This window comes from Prionailurus bengalensis, chromosome X (assembly GCF_016509475.1).
Source record: "Prionailurus bengalensis isolate Pbe53 chromosome X, Fcat_Pben_1.1_paternal_pri, whole genome shotgun sequence".
NCBI lineage: Eukaryota > Metazoa > Chordata > Mammalia > Carnivora > Felidae > Prionailurus > Prionailurus bengalensis.
Window position 1 is genome coordinate 126,766,721 of NC_057361.1, and position 18,783 is coordinate 126,785,503.

At 57.5% G+C, this 18,783-nt stretch overlaps 2 protein-coding genes across 4 annotated transcripts in view; both read right to left on the minus strand.

Annotated features, from left to right (window-relative positions):
- Positions 1 to 1,530: 1,530 nt before the first annotated feature.
- On the minus strand, positions 1,531 to 3,189 carry TREX2 (three prime repair exonuclease 2). The gene is made up of 2 exons (XM_043571408.1): positions 3,087 to 3,189; positions 1,531 to 2,556 (listed from the first exon to the last, which is right to left on the minus strand). Exon 2 carries the CDS (start codon positions 2,520 to 2,522, stop codon positions 1,812 to 1,814), a length of 711 nt encoding a protein of 236 aa, XP_043427343.1. The 5' UTR covers positions 2,523 to 2,556; positions 3,087 to 3,189; the 3' UTR covers positions 1,531 to 1,811.
- HAUS7 (HAUS augmin like complex subunit 7) overlaps positions 3,002 to 18,783 on the minus strand; it is a 28,273-nt gene continuing 12,491 nt past the window's right edge. For 2 of the 3 annotated variants that reach the window (XM_043571405.1, XM_043571407.1), the window contains exons 5-10: positions 13,603 to 13,694; positions 12,908 to 13,069; positions 12,699 to 12,795; positions 11,926 to 12,138; positions 10,774 to 10,888; positions 3,002 to 5,216 (exon numbers count right to left, since the gene is read on the minus strand). In XM_043571405.1, coding sequence (XP_043427340.1) covers positions 5,149 to 5,216; positions 10,774 to 10,888; positions 11,926 to 12,138; positions 12,699 to 12,795; positions 12,908 to 13,069; positions 13,603 to 13,694 — 747 coding nt within the window. In that variant the 3' untranslated portion in view covers positions 3,002 to 5,148. The remainder of the gene's footprint in view (positions 5,217 to 10,773; positions 10,889 to 11,925; positions 12,139 to 12,698; positions 12,796 to 12,907; positions 13,070 to 13,602; positions 13,695 to 18,783) is intronic. The other variant, XM_043571406.1, reaches the window with a different exon arrangement.

Here is an 18,783-nt window from a genome sequence, read left to right on the forward strand (position 1 = left end):
AGACCCTGCCCACCCAGGCCTAGACTCGAGCCCCTCCTGACTTGCCCAGCGAGTGAGAAGGGAGCCTCGTGGCATCACCGCCTCTGCGAGTCGGTGGCCTGGAGCCTGGCCAGCTAGATAATGGACACGTGGATCTGCTTGGGCACCAGAGGACCTGAGCGTCCCTGGCTGCCTCGAGCCTGGTGGCGTCCCCTACTCTCAGCTTCTGCCTGGTAAAGGCTCTTGGACTGAGGACCCACTCAGGCCCGGCCTCGGGGCACCCTTCCAGGTGGGTGCCCGCGGGGGCAGGGAGCCAACCAGCCTTCCTCGGGAAGTTCAATGGCACACAGACCACACTCCACAACTAGCCCCCTACAGGTCTTTCCCTTACCACGTACCCTCCCCCACCCCCGCCATTCTGTCCTTGACCGGGCCAGTGGCACTCCCTGCAATAGAGCCCCAAACCCACTGCTCCTCTCTCCCTCGGTTGCCAACCTCCCAGTCTGAGGCCTGCTTTAGTCCATCCTCCACAAAGCAGCCTGACAGACACTGTGAAAACTTAAACCGGATTTTGCCCCTCTCCTGCCAACAACTGTGCCTCCTCGTCGCCCTCAGGGTCAGTGCAGACGCCCCGGCCCCGGCAATGGGAATGACCCGACGGGGCCACTGCCTGTGTTCTGACGTCACCGTTCTACCTTCCACGTTGCAGTGGCTCTAGTCACTCTGACCTAGTTAGAGTGTCCTGAATGGGCTCAAGGCTTCACTCAAGGGAGTCACGCGGGTGTGGCCGCCCCACCCACCCCACCCCTTCTCACCTGCTCTCCCTGTCTCCCGGACGTCCTGCCCCTGCCTTGCCCCATCGTTTGGTCACACAGGTGGGGCCCCCGAGGCAGGGTAGCTGGCTCCTCAAAGCCCAGCAAAAGCAGCTGCTGAGAACCTGTCCTCCCCACAGGGCAGCCTCCTGGCCCTCCTCAGGCCAAGCCACAGGGGCCCAGGACAACCTCCTTCCTAGGTATCGCCCCCACTGCACCGGCCACCCCACCTCTGCTATGCACCCCCCCCTGCTGCAGGCCCTCCTGGAGCTTGACCTGCACATATAAGGCCCCTTCTGCATACGTGTCTGTGTGCGAATGGGGGCGCTTCCCATCTTGTGTGCCCATCTTGTTTCATCCTGCTGTCACCTCACAGGGCAGGGACAGGGGCTCCAGGAGAGGAAGGAGATGCCCAGGGCCCACAGGGGCGAGGACTGGAGCTGGCCTTTGCACCATCTCCCTCCCCAGCACAGACTCGGGACCAAGGCACATGTTCCTGAGGCCCCGTGCACTCATTTCTTGGGCCTCCGGGGTGACAATGCAGGGAGGGGACGATAGGCCAGGCAGCAGCAGACCAGCCAGGGAGGAGGCCCACGGCCCCCACCTGTCAGTCACCCACCGGGTTCTCAGCAAGGAACGGCCACAAGGAGGCGGCCCCAGGGGGCTCTGCTCCGGCCCCTGGCCTAGCTCCCTGCCTGCTCCCTCTGGGCAGGGTAGAGAGGGAAACTGGAGGTTCAACTGCTGAGTACTCGTCCATGTTTATTGAGAGGCCAGGTGAGGGGTGGCCAGCAGGGAGCTCTGGGGCTACAAGGCTGGGCAGGCCCGGGCAGGGAGAAAGCCCGGCAGGTGCGAAGGCCCAGGGACAGCCAGCTCAGAGGATGGGGAGAGGGACAGTGGGACACCGGTCCACTGCCGGCTCCGGGCCCCAGGGCCCGACTGAATGGTCAGAGCTGGCACTGCCCATGGTGCTGGGGGCGGGCCTCACGCCCCTGGGCGGTGGCGTCACCGAGCCCCCGGCATTCAGGCTTCAACGCTCGGACGATCGGGTGGCTCGTACATGGGCTCGATGCGGGCCCAGCTCCGGGCCTGCTCGTCTGCCCAGCCGAGCAGCTCAGCGGCGCGGTGCAGGAAGACCATGAGCAGGGTATGTACGTCGCCCTCAGCTGAGTGGGCGGCACTCGGCTCGGCGTGGAAGTAGCGGCGGAAGAGGCTGCCCAGGCTGTAACCCTTAAAGCCCTGGGCCCGGGTGCCATGGCTGTGGGCGTGGTCCAGGCCCCGAAGCGCAGGCAGTGTATCCAGGCAGATGGTGTCCGGGGGCAGGTGGGCGCCCAGGCGCCGCAGCTCTGTGCACAGCAGGGGGAAGTCGTAATCGAAGCCATTATGAGCCACGAGGCAGACGGGGCCCTCCTGGCGGCTCAGGAAGGCCTGTAGAGTCCGCACGACGGAGCTGTCAAAGCCGGCCTTCCGGCACCGGGCCAGGCTGTCACTGCTCAAGCCGGTGATCTCGCTGGCCTTAGCGGTGAAAGGACGCTCTGGGCTCATGCACAGCGTGAGTTTGTCCAGGATCCGGGGCAGCACGGGGACACCAGACTCATTTCGGTCTGGGTTCTCCAGGGAGGAGCGGTGCACCGCGAACAGAGATATCTCGGCCACTTCGGGATCTATACTAGGGAGCCCAGTGGCTTCCAGGTCCAGGAAGACGAAAGTCTCGGCCCGGGGCACCTCGGACATGGTGATGTGCTCACAGGGACAGCAAAGCCTAAAGCTGCCAGAGCAAAAGGCATAAAACCTGAAGGCCGAAGTGATGGGGATGCCTGGGCCCAGCCACACACAGCCAACCCCGTGGCCAATGCTCCAACCCCTTTGTCGACGGTGAGGCCTCCTAGGGCCTCGCCACCCTCTCCATTCTGTGCCCCAGTCCCTCCCTGGCCATCATCACCACCACCAGCTAGTCAATGGCAAAAGGCAGGCCTGATGTGCCCGGATCCCGGCCCAGAGGCCTCTGCTGCCTGCCTCCAGGTACAGGAGACACAAAGTGAGCCACGTCCATGTCATCAGGGACCCGGGAGGTGCTAGCCCAGGATGGCATCTTCACTGAGACACCTTAGTGAGGAGCCTCAGGCACAGCACCCTGCGCCTGCAACCCTAGGGTCAGCTGTCGGGAAGCAGGCAGCCAAGCCTCCCTGGTTTGGCCTCCTCTGGCCTTCTCCCTTGCACACAGGTGCCTTTCCCAACCTGGTCACCTGCGTCTGGGCTCCCGGCAGCTGTCCTCACCAACCCTGCTGGCCGGCTTACCTGGGGCGGCTGCTCGCCGGCTTCTTGGGCTGCTGGGCACCTGTCTCCACACAGGCTGCTCCAGGCGGCCTTTAATCAGTGGCCACGGCCCGCCCCCAGCCGCCTGTTGGGCAACGAGGAGGCCTAAGGCCGCAGGACCTGTGCGGCCGGCTTGCCACCCCCTCGCTCACTCACAGCTGCTGAGACATACGCCCCATGTTTACAGATTGGAAAGCAGGCTCCCAGGCCACACGCAAGGCTCCCCACAAGCTGGAAGAACGTGTCATCACAGGCACGAGGAGGAAACTCAAGTCTGAGCAGGGCCAGGACACGGCAGCCGAGCCGAGGCCCCTCCCACCAAGGTGGCAAGCCTTCCCCTCCAGGGCACCGCTCCACCTGGGTCACAGGGGACCCAGCAGCCCCTCATGAGGCTAAAGGGGGCCTAGGAGCAGCAAAGAGGTGCTTGCACAAGCCATGCTCGGCCAGTAGAGGGAAGGGCGCATTCAGGATGGGACCTCAGTGTCGCCCCAGTGATCTTGGGGCGGCTTCCGTGCTGCCTGGCCGTGGCTCGCACATCTCACAAGCTCATCCCCACCGGGAAGGGGAGATACTATCCGTTTCACAGGTGCAATGACCCGTACTATCTAAGAGACCCTTAGCAGAGGCCGCCAGGAAGGAGGGAGAGAGGCGGAGCCTGACCTGGCAAGCCAGGTGGGCTCCAGCTGAGCCAATGTGGCTCCACCGAGTGATGAAGGACGGGCAATGCGAGAGGTGGGGGTACGAGGCGGCCTCGGCAGCGACCCCAGCCCCAGGACCATGGGAGGAGAGGTGAAGCCCAGCCCCTCCCGGCCCAGGCTCTGGGGCCCTCCCGGCCCACCTGGCTCAGTCAAGGGCAAAAGGCACATTCAAGACAGGTAGAAAGCAAGAAGGCCCTCCGTGGCCAGAAAGTGGGTGGCACTGTCCCGAGTACCTCGTTCCAGAGCAAGCTATGCCAGCCTTTGGTTGGTGGGTGCCCGCGGGCCCAGCCTCCCACCAGGGGCACGGGGAGGCAACAAAGATGCTGGCTGTGGCCTGCCTGCCACAGGCCTTCGTGGGTCCCTTGGACCGTGAAGCTGCTGGCGAAGCTGGACAATGGTGACCCTGGGCCCGCCCGTCCCCCTCCCTCCCTCAACAGCCTTCCCGTTCGGAGCAGACGCAGGTAAGTCGAGGAGCAGCGGGCGCAGGAGCAGGGGAGGCTCGTAGCTAGGGCAGGCCTGTGAGGTGGGCCAAGTGTTTAGAGGGAGGCCCCTCCACAAGCCCCTTCCGGCCCACCGCCGGGCTGAGGGAGGCAGAGGCCCCGCCAGTGGTGCCTGTTCCCATGCTCGGAGGGAGGGAGGTGGCCACGACGGGCGCACTGCTCAAGGAGATACTGGGTCACCCTGGGAAGCCCAGAGAGCAGCTTCCCGGACAACCAGTCAGGCCACTGGCAAGAATTTCCCAGGCGGGTGCAGGGAGCCCTGGGGAGGGAGGAGGAAACACATGCCCGCCCACTCAATTCCAGATGCGCTGGGCGCCGGGTGTCAGTGGCTGGGCCTGGGGTCTGCAGGGAGTCCTCACGTGGGACCCCAAGGCCAGTCACAGTGCAGACGGCAGTGGGGCGGTCAGGTCCCACGGTGAGGCGGAGACATCTGAGGCTTGGCGTCCCCAGGTTTCACCAGGCAGGGCAGGAGCAGAAGCAGTGCCAAGGCCGCCTGGGACAGCAGGAAGCCCAGAGCCCGGGATCTGGGACACCACCACGGGGAGAAGGGCAGACTGAGCAGTGGGGGAGCCACGGCCCCCTCAGCCCCAGCCAGACGGCAGAGGGGAGGAGGCAGTCAGGAGGCGGCTTCTTGGAACCCGAGCTTTCCTTTCTGTCCAGCTCAAGTCTGCCCTCTCCCTCCTTCTGTCCCAAGCTACCGATGGGGCTGATGGGGCTGCTCCCGCAGAGCGTGCGGCTGTAACTGCCTCTCCTGCCTCAGGGCTGGCCCTGCGCCCCACCCCCCCTCCGCCCCCTGCCCCTGCGGCCAGGCCCTGGCTCCTCAGGGCAGAGCTTCCAGTCCCCAGACTACTCCATGTCTTTCAGACTGTCATTGAAGACCTTGTATTTCTCAGTTAGTTCTTCCATTTTGGTGGCTGCAGACAGAAAACAAAATACAAACAGTAAAGTGAGCCCTAGTGCTTCCCAGCCCAGAAGAGGCCACTCCGCACCCCCCTCCCCCCCAGCCAGGCCCACACTGTGGTTCGCTGGTTCTCCTCTGGCCCCGGGCCCGCCTGCGCCTGGCGCTCAAAGGGCTTGCAGCCCGGGCGCCCGGCTCCCAGCGTGCCCCCAGACACCGCCGGGCCAGGAGCTGCCCCTGTGGGTGCCAGGCCGAGCCCCAGGTCAGGTTCCACTCACTGGGCCGCGTCCGTGCCCGTCCCCACCGTCGCTCCAGAGGCCAGGAGCTGGGGCTTTCTCTGATTCTGCCGGTGTGTTCGATCTCGGTCAGAACAGCAAGCTACGCACGCAAGCAAGGCAAATGCCACGCGCCTTAGCTGCCCTCCAGCCTGCAGGCGACTGCCACGACCTGCTACCCGGCTCTCAGGGAAAGGAGATGCCACCATAATTCGCAACTGCCTCCTGAGGTACCAATTTCAGACAGTGACCCCTGGGCATGACGTACAGGGACTTTCACTCACACCCCTCCCCCACCCTGGGGGCTCGGGGCACCACTCTGGGCTCTGCCTTAACTTAAATAGACACCTACTCCTTCTTCCATCTCCTGGCTGGCCCTCTGCCCTCCCACTTGGCAAGGTCTCTCACTGACATTTGGTCCTGCCTGTCTGGAGGGGGCCCCCACGGCCCTCCCCACTTGTCACCAGAGCCCCCACTGGGTGCAGTTTACCGCCCTGATCACACTTCTCCACCGATGGGCTTTTCCCAGGTCCCTCTGGGTGTAACCTGCCTCTCCCGAATCCTCAGGCCATCCCCACCTCGAGCCCCACTCCAGCTCCACTCCGCCCTCCGTGGGCCGCCTCAACCCTGGGTGCTCCATCAGTCCGCACCCCTCCCCTTTGTCCTGGGCTCGCATGGCTCAGAGCTGTCTGGGCTCTGGGTTTAGGCCAGAAGCCCCCGCCCTCCGAACGTGCAAGGCATTAGCTTCTGGAGGCCGCCAGCTTTGTGTCCGCAAGCCTGGACCCCGGCACTGGACCCAGGGGTGCGTATTTTCAGTTCTGTCCGCGGTGCACTTGGAATCCAGAGACACCCCGTCAGCTCTGCGCTCACCGGTCCCCGCCCTCTATTCTCCTTCCTCGCCTTCTCTGGAGGGCCTGCTGGCCACGGGCCGCTGAGATTGCTTATGCTTGCTGTCACTTTGTTTCCCTGTCTCTTTTCTCTCTATTCTCACAGATTTGTTGCTGCTCCTGCTGCCCCACCCCCCACAGAGCTCTTTCCCGTGATGTTTTTCAACACTTTTAACTTCTAAGAGTGTGTGCTTGTTTTTCTCTTTGTTGGTGTTTCCTAGTTTTCTAGGTTAGGGTTTGCTGCAAAGTTCTCTTCTCTCCAAGACCCACGAGCCCTGCTGGTCCAGGTCTCTCTTCTCTCTTCTCTGGCGTTGGTCCAGGCTGGGGAGAGGGGGCCGCCCCCGCTCCACTCTGGGGGAGACACTCGTGCTCCCCAGCAGGAGCCCCGTGGGGCGCAAGGCAACGGAAGTGGCCTTCCTGCCCTGGGCCCTCGGGCCAGACAAAGGCGGGCTTCTCCTGCGCTGCCGGCCACACCGGGGGCCCAGGCTGCCGTTCACGTCAATCATTTTCTTTACGTGACAGCAGGCTAAGGCCTCACTGGCAGCACCGACCTGCCTCACTGGCCTGCTTTGCCGGCTCTCTCCCCTTCCAGCCCGCCCACCACTGCCCCTCTCCGGGGCCGCTGGCCGCAGGGCCCTGGGCCAGCGGCAGCTCTGGCAGACAGGCTCCCCCTTCTCCCTTGGGCCGTGGCTTTCTCCATCCGCCGCATGCGACCAACTGCTACCATCCACCCCTCCACGCCGGTGCTGTCAGCTCCCCTCCGCTGCTCTCGGCACCGAGGCAAAGGGGGCTTCGGGTCCACCCGGTCGACACGGTGACTAGTGAATGACAATGGGGTGGGCTGCCCGCCCCACGTCACCAAAGCCCGCTCCGCGCACGCAAGGGCACAGCTCAGGACACAGGCTCGGCAGGCACTCCAGCCCCTTGCTTTGGGTTTCTTATACTGGGAAGGGAGGTGGCGCAGACACACGGACCTTCCCCCGCCGCGGAGCCTGAAGAGGTCACGGAGGCCGAGGCCCTCAGTTTGTCAGATGGGAACAGGGAAGGCAGGAAGGCCGTTCCGACTGGCCCTGGCACGGAGGTGGCATTGACCGCTTCTCTGGGGTGCGTCTGCAGCCTAAGGACTCAGGTCGAACAAAACCTAGGAGCTGCAGCGATGAGAGCCGAGCCCCGGCCCTGCGCCCCGGGCGCAGAGCTTTCCCTCACTACTGTCCAGACCTACAGGACGCCAGGCTCTCCAGGGCGAGCAGGCAGTCCTGTGCACCCAGCAGTCCTGCAGTCAGGTGAGACGGCACACGGCAAAGGGTGGTAATGACCGCTGTTCTATTAATGACAGCACAGTTCAGAAGCATTTTATTAACAGCAATTAAACACAGTGCAGGGGGGAAGTCACAGTGACAGTGGTGACCAGGAGGAACGTTACGACCGCTTTTCAAATGGACGATTTTGTGGGAGTCAGTCAGGAAGAAGAGAGACCTTTGAGTGCCCGGTATACACGTGGCAAGTATTCATGCCAAGGCCAATGCCGGCTGCCTGAGGAGAGGGCTGGCTGGAGAGTCCGTGCAAAGGGATGACTCAGAAGATCTGTGACCTAGCGCCACTCCTTGGGGCTGTGCCGGGGGGGGGGGGGGACACATTTATAGGCGAATGCGTCCACCGCTACCGTCTGAGGCAGTGGCTAAGAGCTGGAGCCTGGGAGGAGAGGCTGGGGAGCGAGGACTTCCGACAGTCCTGGCAGGGCCGCATGTGTGCCCACGGCTGTGCACGTACCCAGGAGAGACCCGACAAGGACCCGAGCAATCACCTCGGGCTGACCTCGAGGCTCAGAGCAAGCAGGAAGTGAAGGAGAAGGAAACGTCGTGAACTATCTGGCTGAGTGTTGATGAAAAATGAAGCTACACGTCCAAGAAGCTCAAAGAGCTCCAAAGGGGATAAAGCCAAAGCAGTTCACACCAAGACAGATGATAACGAAAGTGTTCCAAGCCAAAGACCAGGATGATCCTGAGACCAGGAGGAGAAGAGGGGCTATAAAAGGGTCTCCATGAGATCAGCAGCTGGTCTCACATCACAGGCTACGAAGGCCTGGACACAGACTGTGGCCCACACAGCCTAACCGTACAATCTGACTCTCTACAGACCGAGCTTGCCACCCTCAGCTCCATGGCGATGAAAATGAACCAATTACGGAGACCGACGTGGTAGATGCGTCTCACAGAGACATAATCATCAGAGTCAGGATGGCAGTTAGCCGTAGACAAGAGGAGACACCCGACCTGGGACAGGGCGGCACCTGAGCCCGGCAGGGGTGGAGGGGTGCGACTATTTCGTATTTCCATCCCTATGAGTTCAGGTTCCTCCCTAAACACTGTGTTTTGTATTTAAAAAAAAAAAAGACCTTTTCGGAATGCACATTTCCATAATAAAACAATAAATGCACTCGGCCGAAACTTTAATTGAAACTAAATGCAGGCACACTTTTGGCCCATCCAATAACAGAAATGCCAGAAGGGCCCGATCTAGCACTGATGAGGACGCACGAAGACGGGTACCACGTGGCCTCAGCGACGGAGACGGGCCTCGCTGCCGTGACGCCAAGAACCGCATCCTAAGGACACGATCTAACATGGGAACACTGCATCTCCCGAGCAGACTGCCGGGGGGAGGGACGTGGAGCACATAAGTGAGCCGTGCTCATGATGCAGACTGTGAAAACTGGGGAGCAGGATGGACGAACCACGCATGAACTAGACCGCCCCTGCCCCTGCTGCAGATGCTCGCCCTCTGCCAGGGGCTCATCCATATTATATTATATTATATTATATTATATTATATTATATTATATTATATATAATAGTAAAAAGCTGAAAATGACCTACAGGCTCAATAATATAAAATGTTAAGCAAATTACAGCAAATACATGGATAGAATAGCGTTTCACAATTAAAGATATTATATTACTTCAAGGGGTGCCTGGGTGGCTCAGTCAGTTAAGTGTCCAGCTCTTGATTTTGGCTCAGATCATCATCTCATGGTTTGTGAGTTCAAGCCCCACATCAGGACCTGTGCTGACGGTGCAGAGCCTGCTTGGGATTCTCTCTCTCCCTCTCTCTCTGCCCCTCCCTGGCTCATGAGCGCACTCTCTCTCTCTCAAAATAATAAACTTTAAAAAATGTTACTTCGAGAACATGGGAAAATGTTTATAATATTTTTAATGTGTTTTTTAATTGCTTTTAATGTTTATTTATTTTTGAGAGAGAGAGAGAGAGACAGAGCTTGAGTGGAGGAGGGGCAGAGAGAGAGGGAGACACAGAATCCAAAACAGGCTCCAGGCTCTGAGCTGTCAGCACAGAGCCCGACGCGGGGCTCAAACCCACGAACCATGAGATCATGACCTGAGCCGAAGCTGGACACTTAACCGACTGAGCCACCCAGGCACTCCAATGATGCTTTTTTTTTTTTTTTTAAAGTAAGCTCTATGCCCACTGTGGGGCTTGAACTCACACCCCCAAGATCAAGACTTGTGTGCTCTAGTCACTGAGCCATCCAGGCATCCCAGGAAAATGCTTTATAAAATGGTCTCAGGGAAAGAACATAATATAAAAGTTTATATGTGGGGGGCCTGGGTGGCTGAGTTGGGTAAGCGTCTGAGTTCAGTTCAGGTTATGATCTTGCAGTTCGTGAGTTCGAGCCCCGCGTTGGGCTCTGTGCTGACAGCTCAGAGTCTGGGGCCTGCTTCAGATCCTGTGTCTCCCTTTCTCTCTGTGTCCCTCCCCCATTCACCCTCTGTGTCTCTCTGTCTCTCAAAAATGAATAAACATTAAAATAAATAAATAAATAAATAAATAAATAAGTAGAACTGTATATGTGCTGTGATTACTTACACAAAAAAGTAAAAAATGATGACAGGAAAAAGAACAGAGATAAACAGACCAAAATACTAACATCAATCATCTCTGGGTCATCAGGTCATAAACGGTTTTTTTTTGTTTTTTGTTTGTTTTGGGTTTTTTTTTGGGGGGGGGAGGGGAGCACAAGCGGGGAAGGGGCAGAGAGAGGGGAATAGAGGATCTGAAGCAGGCTCTGCGCTGACAGCCTGACAGCAGTGAGCCCAATACGGGGCTTGAACTCACGAATCGTGAGATCGTGACCTGAGCCGAAGCCGGACACAACCGCGTGAGCCACCCAGGTGCCCCAACAAACTGTTTTTACCATACCTCCACACATCTCTGGGTTATCCCAATTTCCCACAATTAATTTTTTTTTAATTTTATATCCATAGAAAGCATTTTTTTTCAAAGGAGGGAAAACCTTATGCATCCGAAGAAGCAGCAAGCAAGGGGCAGTCCCTAGCTACTCCCCAAATGCTGGTCAAGCAAGAAAGGGCCACACACGAGGCGGGCGACCACATACCTAGACTCGTGAGAGAATTGCTGCCGCCCCAACAGATGCGCTCGTCCTGCTGCTGCTTCGCCATCTGCACGGCTTCTGCCGAGGTGTCGGTGACCTGCGTAACCGCTCTCAGCAGCTGTGAGGGAGGGGGAGTGGCACAGAGGCATCAAATGCTGCTGAGCCCACCTGCAGAAGCCATCCCCTGCTTCCCCCAAGGGCAGCTGGAGAGTCACCAATCAGAGTTCTCCGTCCTCACTCCTTTCTTCTGGGCCCAGTGAGGATGCTGCGCTATTACGTGCCCCATCCCACACTAGTGGTCCAGCAAAGCCAGGGCACGATGGGAAAACCCATGTCCCAAGATAACAGAAGGGCCTCTCCAGTGGGAAAGGCCTGTACCCCAAGGGACCCTGTCGGCAGAACTGTGGAGGACAGGCCGGACGGAGGTTTGGAAAGTCTAGGAGTCTTTGTGTTAAACCGACATGGTGCTCGCTTAGGCAGCACTTAAGCTAAAATTGCGAAAAACCAAGATAAATGCCATGGAAGCCCTGAGCCAATGTCAGAGTTCCACGTGTGGCAACTGCACTCATAATCACAACCAACCCAGTGTTTTAGGCTGGACTCTAGGGATCTGAAATGTGAAACAACAAATGAGGAGGTAAATATTTATGTAGTCAGCTGAGCGGCGTGAGACCACTTTTTCCCATCTGTGTGAGCTGGGTCAAGAGCACAGACAGGCAAACGTCTGGCCGTCTGGCTGGCATAGTTCCTGGTCATACACAAGAACGAACTGGCCACGATACATTTGGGTATATCATGAAGACAGAGTGACCCCAATACAGGGACAAAAAAGCTAGAGGCTGGGCTAAGGGTCCCATATGGTCCACTAGGACCCAGCACAGGCAGTACACAAATCTCTTCTGGCCCCAGGGTCTCGGCTCACCTAACAGCCCCCTGAAATGCGGTAGGATTCTCAGGGAACATCCACGTCGGCCCTCCCCCTTCCACGGCACCAGGAGAAGCGCCCTCCCCAACCTGTCCAAGCCCCAGGCTGAGGGCCAGAGCCCAGCCGTGCCAAGCCCGGCCCAGGCCCCTGCCCTCGTGTGTGTGCGGCTGGGGGCTGCGGAGGCAGCCGGAAGGGAGGGGGGGAGCGGGGCAGGAAAGGGTGATTCTTACTTGGTTGCACGAAGTCAGGGTCTGGTGCACGGCCTGGACGATGGGGCCACACGGGTGGAGGTAGGGGCCCGGGCGCCGGCAGCACTCACCCAGCTCGTCGTCGTAGACTTGGAGGAAAGCCACAACGAGCTGGTGGAAGTCAGAGATGACCAGGCGCAGCTTCTGGTCCAGGGTGCTGGTGTCGGCCCCGCTCACAGCGCCCCCTTGCTTGTGCTGCTCAAAGCACAGCAAAGCCAGAGGTAGAGGGGTCCTCGAGGCCCTGCCTGCCCCTGGGGCACCAAGTCTCCTCCCGCGTCAGATACACAAGACCGGAGGCAGAGAACAACTTGGTTTTGCACAAAGCCGCCCAGCTTCCAGCCTCAGCGCAGCCGCTGCTGCCTGTGTGGGCCTCAGTCTCCTCCCCAGGAAGAAGAGGACAGGCCAAGGACTGGTGGGAAGGCCATGTGCAAGAGAGCCCATGAAAGGCCAGACCTCAGGACCTGGTGCACAGCCTCCGTGAGGCCGATATCTTCCATTCTTCCGAAAGCCTCTCCACATCTGCCCAGAGTCTGCCTGCCTCTTCCCTTCACATGGGCTGAGCACCCACAACATTCTAGAAGCCATGGAGCCCTGCGCGCACACCACCTCACTTAACCCTCCCAACACATTCGCTGTAAAGGTGGGGCCCCTGAGGCGGGGGAAGTAACGTTCCTTGCCCTGGACACAAAGCGGGGCCCTTGCAGTCGGGCCCTCAGCCCCAAGCCCCGCAGCCCCCGGGAGCCGGCACCCCTCACCTCCACCCTGAGCGCCTGCAGTTTGGCGGCGCTCTCCTGCAGCTGCCTGCCCAGCTCCACCACGTTCACGTCCTCCAACTCAACGCAGGGGCTGGCCCTGCAGGGAGAGGAAAGAGGATGTGCCCAGCTGTGTGCCATCGAAGTCATCAGAGCACCTGCCACACAGGGAAGGGTGTGTCCCGGGTAACGGGACCAAGTGGGACACGTACCTCTGCCACGCACCGCTCTGCTGCCTAAGGGCGGGCTGAATGTCCAGGGACCATGGCTCACACTCGGGGCTCAGGAGCGTCTGCAGGTGGGGGCTGGAGAAGAGCTCCCCCAGAAGCACCTCGTTCTTCTCTCTGGTGTCCTCTAAGTGCTCCTTCACACTGCTGGGGCATCCCCAAGGCCACGCTGTCACTGGCCACAGCACAGCCTCCAGATCTGCTGAGGCCCCCGGCCGAGGAAGCCCTCAGTCCCCCAGGGGAGACCCCAGGGGCAAAACGAGACCAGGCAGAGAGGCCGGGAGATGATGTCTCTGCCAGTCCCTGCCCTGCTTTGGTGGCCATGACCAAGCCCCATTCCTGTGAGAGCCCGCCTGCCTGCAGGGACAGCGCGGGCACCCGTGTTCCTCCGCAGGCCAGCCTGTCTTCTCCGAGGCCTGCAGAGCACCTTCACACTGACAGCCCAGCACCGTGAGCACTGTGCTGTTAGCACTGTCCCACGGGGACGTCCTTCCCGGGCTCACACCTCGCCACGTGCCAGTGTGCAGCTGCCACCACCAGAGTGGCGAGTAAGACCCCGGCTGGAGACGTACGTGGTGGTGGGCCTGGGTGCCCAGTGGGCCCCCCAGCCCTACTACCTCCAGATGGAGCTCCAAGGTGCCTACCGGCCATTCTGTGGAGAGCCCGCCCTGAGCCTTTACCTGGAGCGGCTGCAGCATCCGGCAGTCAGGCTCTGGACCCCATCCAGCAGCTGGTTCATGAAGCGCAACTGCTTCTGGGCGCAGGCCCGGCCCTGGGCAGGGAAGGGCGCACCCACTCACTAGGCCAGATGTGCTGGGGGGTCCCCTGCCCCACACCTTGCCCTGCTGGGGCCAGTGGGAAGGAGTGGCCTGCACCAGCAACTCCCCGCGCCCGACCCGGCAGCATTTTGGAGTGGCTTGGGGCCCACGGCCTCAGGGGCTGCTGTCATTGAGTGCTCCCAGCCTCGGGTGGTGATGATGCCCGGGACCAGGCTCTGGGAAGTGCAGCGGAGATATACGGGAGCAGGGCTCCGGGGCAGGGGCTGGGGGCTCACGCGGTTAAGCACAGGACTCTTGATTTTGGTTCAGGTCGTGGTCTTGCGGTTCGTGGCATCAAGCCCCGCGTCAGTCTCTATGCTGAGAGTGAGGAGCCTGCTTGGGACTCTCTGTCTCCCCCTCTCTCTGTCCCTCCCCTGCTCTCTTTCTCTCTCACTCTCATAAACAAATACACCTTTGAAAAAAGAAAAGGAAGATACACGAGCACGTGCCCATCACACAGCCCACAGCACAGCTTCTTGGGTGGCTGTGTGGAGCACGGCAGGGCCTGCCGAAGGCAGAACACGGCCCGCAGGGACTGAAGCTGCTCTGTTCCTCAGAAGCGCCCCCGGGCGGAGGCTTATTCTCCCTGCAGACTGACCTCTGCAGCCAGGAATGGCCTGTGATGACCCTTCTCCTCACAGGAAGAACAAGTGGCCAGACTTCACGGCTGACAGAGCCCCCCGGCCTGAAGGCAGCTGGGATTCCCAGCAGGGACCCACCTGGCCAGGAGCTCAAGGCTTCAAGAAGGAGAGGAGACTAGGGGCGCCTGGGTGGCGCAGTCGGTTAAGCGTCCGACTTCAGCCAGGTCACGATCTCGCGGTCCGTGAGTTCGAGCCCCGCGTCAGGCTCTGGGCTGATGGCTCAGAGCCTGGAGCCCGCTTCCGATTCTGTGTCTCCCTGTCTCTCTGCCCCTCCCCCGTTCGTGCTCTGTCTCTCTCTGTCCCAAAAATAAATAAACGTTGAAAAAAAAAAAAAAAAAAGAAGGAGACGAGACTCACAGGACCCAAACACTTATAAGCTGAGAGGCCCGGTCCGCTCCAGACAGCCTGGTGTGAGCAGTGGTATCAGAAAGAAAGCCGGGGCCTGCCTCTCCGTTTTAGATCTTCCCTGCCGCTGCCCTCACAGACCCACTATTCTGCGGGATGCCACAAAACGATTTGCTCAGCTGGCATCACTATAAAGCCCTCCAAGAAGCATCTGCACTTAAAGTGGGCATGGAAGGCACAGGCTGTGGTAGAAGGGCTGTGCGGTTCCTGGCGGCATTTCAAGCCAGGCAGCCCTGGCTTGGGGAGTAGATTTGGGGACAGGAACGTGCTCTGCTACGTTTACAGCCCAGCTCCCTCTCCATGGGTGCCAGGCCTCGTGCCTACAGCTGCCTGGCACTTCCCTACAAGCCTGGCTCCCAGCTGTGTAGCCACGTCAACAGGATCAGTGGCTCTGGAAGCTTCTCAGTCTAAAACTGGGCGATTGGGCCCGGTCAGTACCTCCTGTTGACCCATTCTCCCAATCTGGCCAAGTGACACTGAGCCCGAGTAACATACCTGAGGGCAGCATGAAAGCAGAGGCAGAGGTTGGGACACTGTCTAGACAGGAGACAGCCCAGACAGAAACATGACAGCAACTATCACTCAGGACCTCACAAAGCCTTGACCAGTGGCCAGGGCTGGGCCACCCTGCCTGCCGTGCCCTCCTCGGCACAGCCCTGACTCTGGTAGCCCCCCGAATGCCCGGGAAGAGACTGGCATCCCTGCTCTGGGCTCTGCCAGCCGGGTCAGGACCGGGACTGTAGTGCTGAGCCCACTGGGCGGTCCCAGCCTATGTGTCCTGCCCGCTCCCTGGTCACACTCCGGCAGCCTGGGGCATTCCTCTCCTAGAGGTGTTCCATTCCATTGAGCTGCGCTGGTGATTTGTATTTGAGATGTAACGCACACACCATGAATTCACCCTTCTTAAGTACATAGTTCAGGGCTTTCTACGACAGTCACAGAGCTGCACAGCCCTTACCACTAGGTAAGCACAGGACATGACCATCGCTCCCCAAAAGCAATCCAGTCCCCATGAGCAGTCACTCCCCATACCCCATTCCCCCCACCCCCGCCAGCCCTAGCCCCTAGCACCCACTGATATCCTTTGGCTTCTATGCATTTGCCTCTTCTAGACACTTCCTATAAATGGAATCTTACATACGTAGTCTTGTGACTGGCTTCCTTCACTCAGCATAATGTTTTCAAGGTTTGTCCACATAGTAGTTGATTCTTTATTATTACTTGTTTATCCACACACTGATTAATGGAAATTTCAGGGCTTTTTCCTACTCTCTGTCTATTAAGTAATACTTCCTGTTCATGTACAAGTTTCTGCGTGGCCAGTCCTGTGGGGTCCGCAGCTGGCAGTGGAAGCACTGGCCGTGAGGCACGGTTTAGAGGAACCAGCAGGACTGTCTGCCACGGTGACTGAACCGTCTGCCACTCCCAGCAGCAACGGATGAGGGCTCCAACCCATCCTCATCCTCACCGATGCTTGTTACTTTCCTTTTTGTTTGTTTTTTTAAATCCTAGCCCTCCCACGGCACATGAAGTGGGATCTCATCGAGGTTTGGGGAAAAATGTATTCAGCTCCTCTGCCCAGTTTTCTGTTGGCTTCCCTGTCTTATTATTATTGAGTTGTAAGAACTCTTTATGGATTCTGAATACCAGACCCTTATCAGATATATGATTGACAAAGATTCTCTTTCATTCTATGGATTATCTTCAATTACCTTCAATTTCTTGATGTCCTTTGAAGCACCAGAGTAGCTCATTTTAATGAAGTCTAATTGATCTATCTTTTTCTCTTGGTTTGTGCTTTTGGTACCAAAATGGCTTTTTAAAACTGTTATGAACCCATGGATTTGAAATAATGTTGACAGGCCTCAGTCTACTGCGGTCATCATCCTTCCGATGCGTTCATCATCTCACGATGTTCCTTCTCTGGCCAATGAGGGCTTCTATTGATAGCTGCCTGCTGAGTCCTTCAGATGTAACTGTAAATCCTCGGATGCCTGCCTTGTTCTCTTGTGTAACAAAGTGTTCCTGACTCAACTGGTACATTTCCTGCCCCAGGCCTTTGTTACAACTGGACTGTCATTGTTCTTGTCCTTTTAAGAGGATAAAGCAAGGAAACACACACACACACACCGCAACACACACTCAGGTTTTAAGTTAAAATACATTAAGAGCTCATGCTGATATTCCCAATTCAAATTCCTACAGGGTTTGACCAAACCTAATTATCTTATACCCATATCTCCATATCTCCTTTCTCCCATGCCCCCCACCAACTCCCAGCTCTCAACAATGCCAACATGAATTATTTTGTTTTTATTTTTTATTCCATAAAAAGGAATGAAGAACTGATCCATGTTCCAGCATGAATGGCCCTTGAAAATATCGTGTTAAGTGAAGAAGTCATTACAAAAGGCCACATACCATATGACTCCATTTATATGAGATAAAGACAGGAGAGTAGCGGGTACCAGGGCCTGTGGGTAACAGGGAGTGATGGCTTAATGGTCACGGGATCCCCTTTTAGGGTGATAAAAATGTTCTGGAACTAGATAGAGCATGCTATGGTTGCACGACAATGCGAATCTACTTAACACTGATTGCACACTTAAAAGTAGTTCAGACGGTAAATTTTACGTTATGTGTATTTTACCACAATAAAAAATATTTTTTTTAAATAGAATAGAACCCTTCAGAGCTTGCTGGGAAATTTTTTTAATGGTTAAAATGGTAAATGTTATGCTATGTGCATTTTACCACAATGAAAAAAATCTTTAAAGATAAAAAGGAAGGGAGGGGTTCCGGTTCCAGGTAAGATGAAAGGACCAGCTTCCTCTCCCACTAAATACTCACCTCTCAGAGCAGGACAGAATGTATGTGGCAGGTGTCTATAGTCTCAGAAGGGCAAGTATCAGCAGGCATGTCAAGGACGCATGCCAGAATCCTAGGTGACCATCGAGGCTGGTGATGATCTAGCATGTTCTCTCCTCTGGTCTCTCTAGACCTGCACTCAGCCCAGCTCAAACCCAGAAGGGAACATAACAGTACAGACAGAGAACTCCAGAAAAGGAAAAGGAAACCCCTAACACTCAGAGAGAGTAGGGGAAATCTCCAGGCTCTTTTCTCTCCTTCTGCTCTGTGACCCCAGACCCCAGGCAATATCATGGCACTGGTGGCCGCAGCAACAAAGGTGGTTACTAAAAGAAAACTGCAGAAGCCAATACTCTGGGAGCAGGGAATCTTCCTCTCCATTCAGTGTGGTGCAGTCACAGAAGTGGGTGCTTTATGGCTGCAGGGCAGCAAAGGAGAGCCCTTTCCCCCAGGAACCAGATAGTATCAAAGAGAGGACAGGGAGTGACAAACTAGAGAAAGGGATCCCATAAATCTGTTTTGAATGTCTGGGCTCACCCCCACCCGTGCAGGGGTAGATCTGATCTCCAGGAGCATACCGACAAATGATCACAGGGGAGAGACCGACACCAGATCCCAGGCTGACAGTCAGGCGGTCCACATGCAGGGAGGGCCTGAACAGTAGCACAAAGGCTGTGGAAAGCGGGCCGACCCTGGAAGCACAGGCCAGAGAAGGAGGCAGAACGTGCAGCTTACGCCTGACCAGGTCAAGTACCTGCTACAACACAAGTATCAACATTCTTCATAAAACTCAACAAGACCCAGAGTCAAAGTCAACGTGCGTGAGAAAAGACAATGAACAGATGCCAATCACAAGATGGCACTGATGTTGGAATTACCTGACAAATTTAAAGCAGTCATTATAAAAATGCCAAGTAAGTAATCATGAGTTCCCTTGAAACGAAAGTTAAAATAGAAAACATCAGCAAAGAACCAACTTTTTAAAAAATATTTTTTAATTTATTTTGAGATAGAGATAGAGAGAGCATGAGCATGGAAGGGGCAGAGAGGCGGGGGGAGGGGGGAGAATCCTAAGAGAATTCCCAAGAGAATCCCAAGCTCCACACCATCAGCACACAGCCCAGTGCAG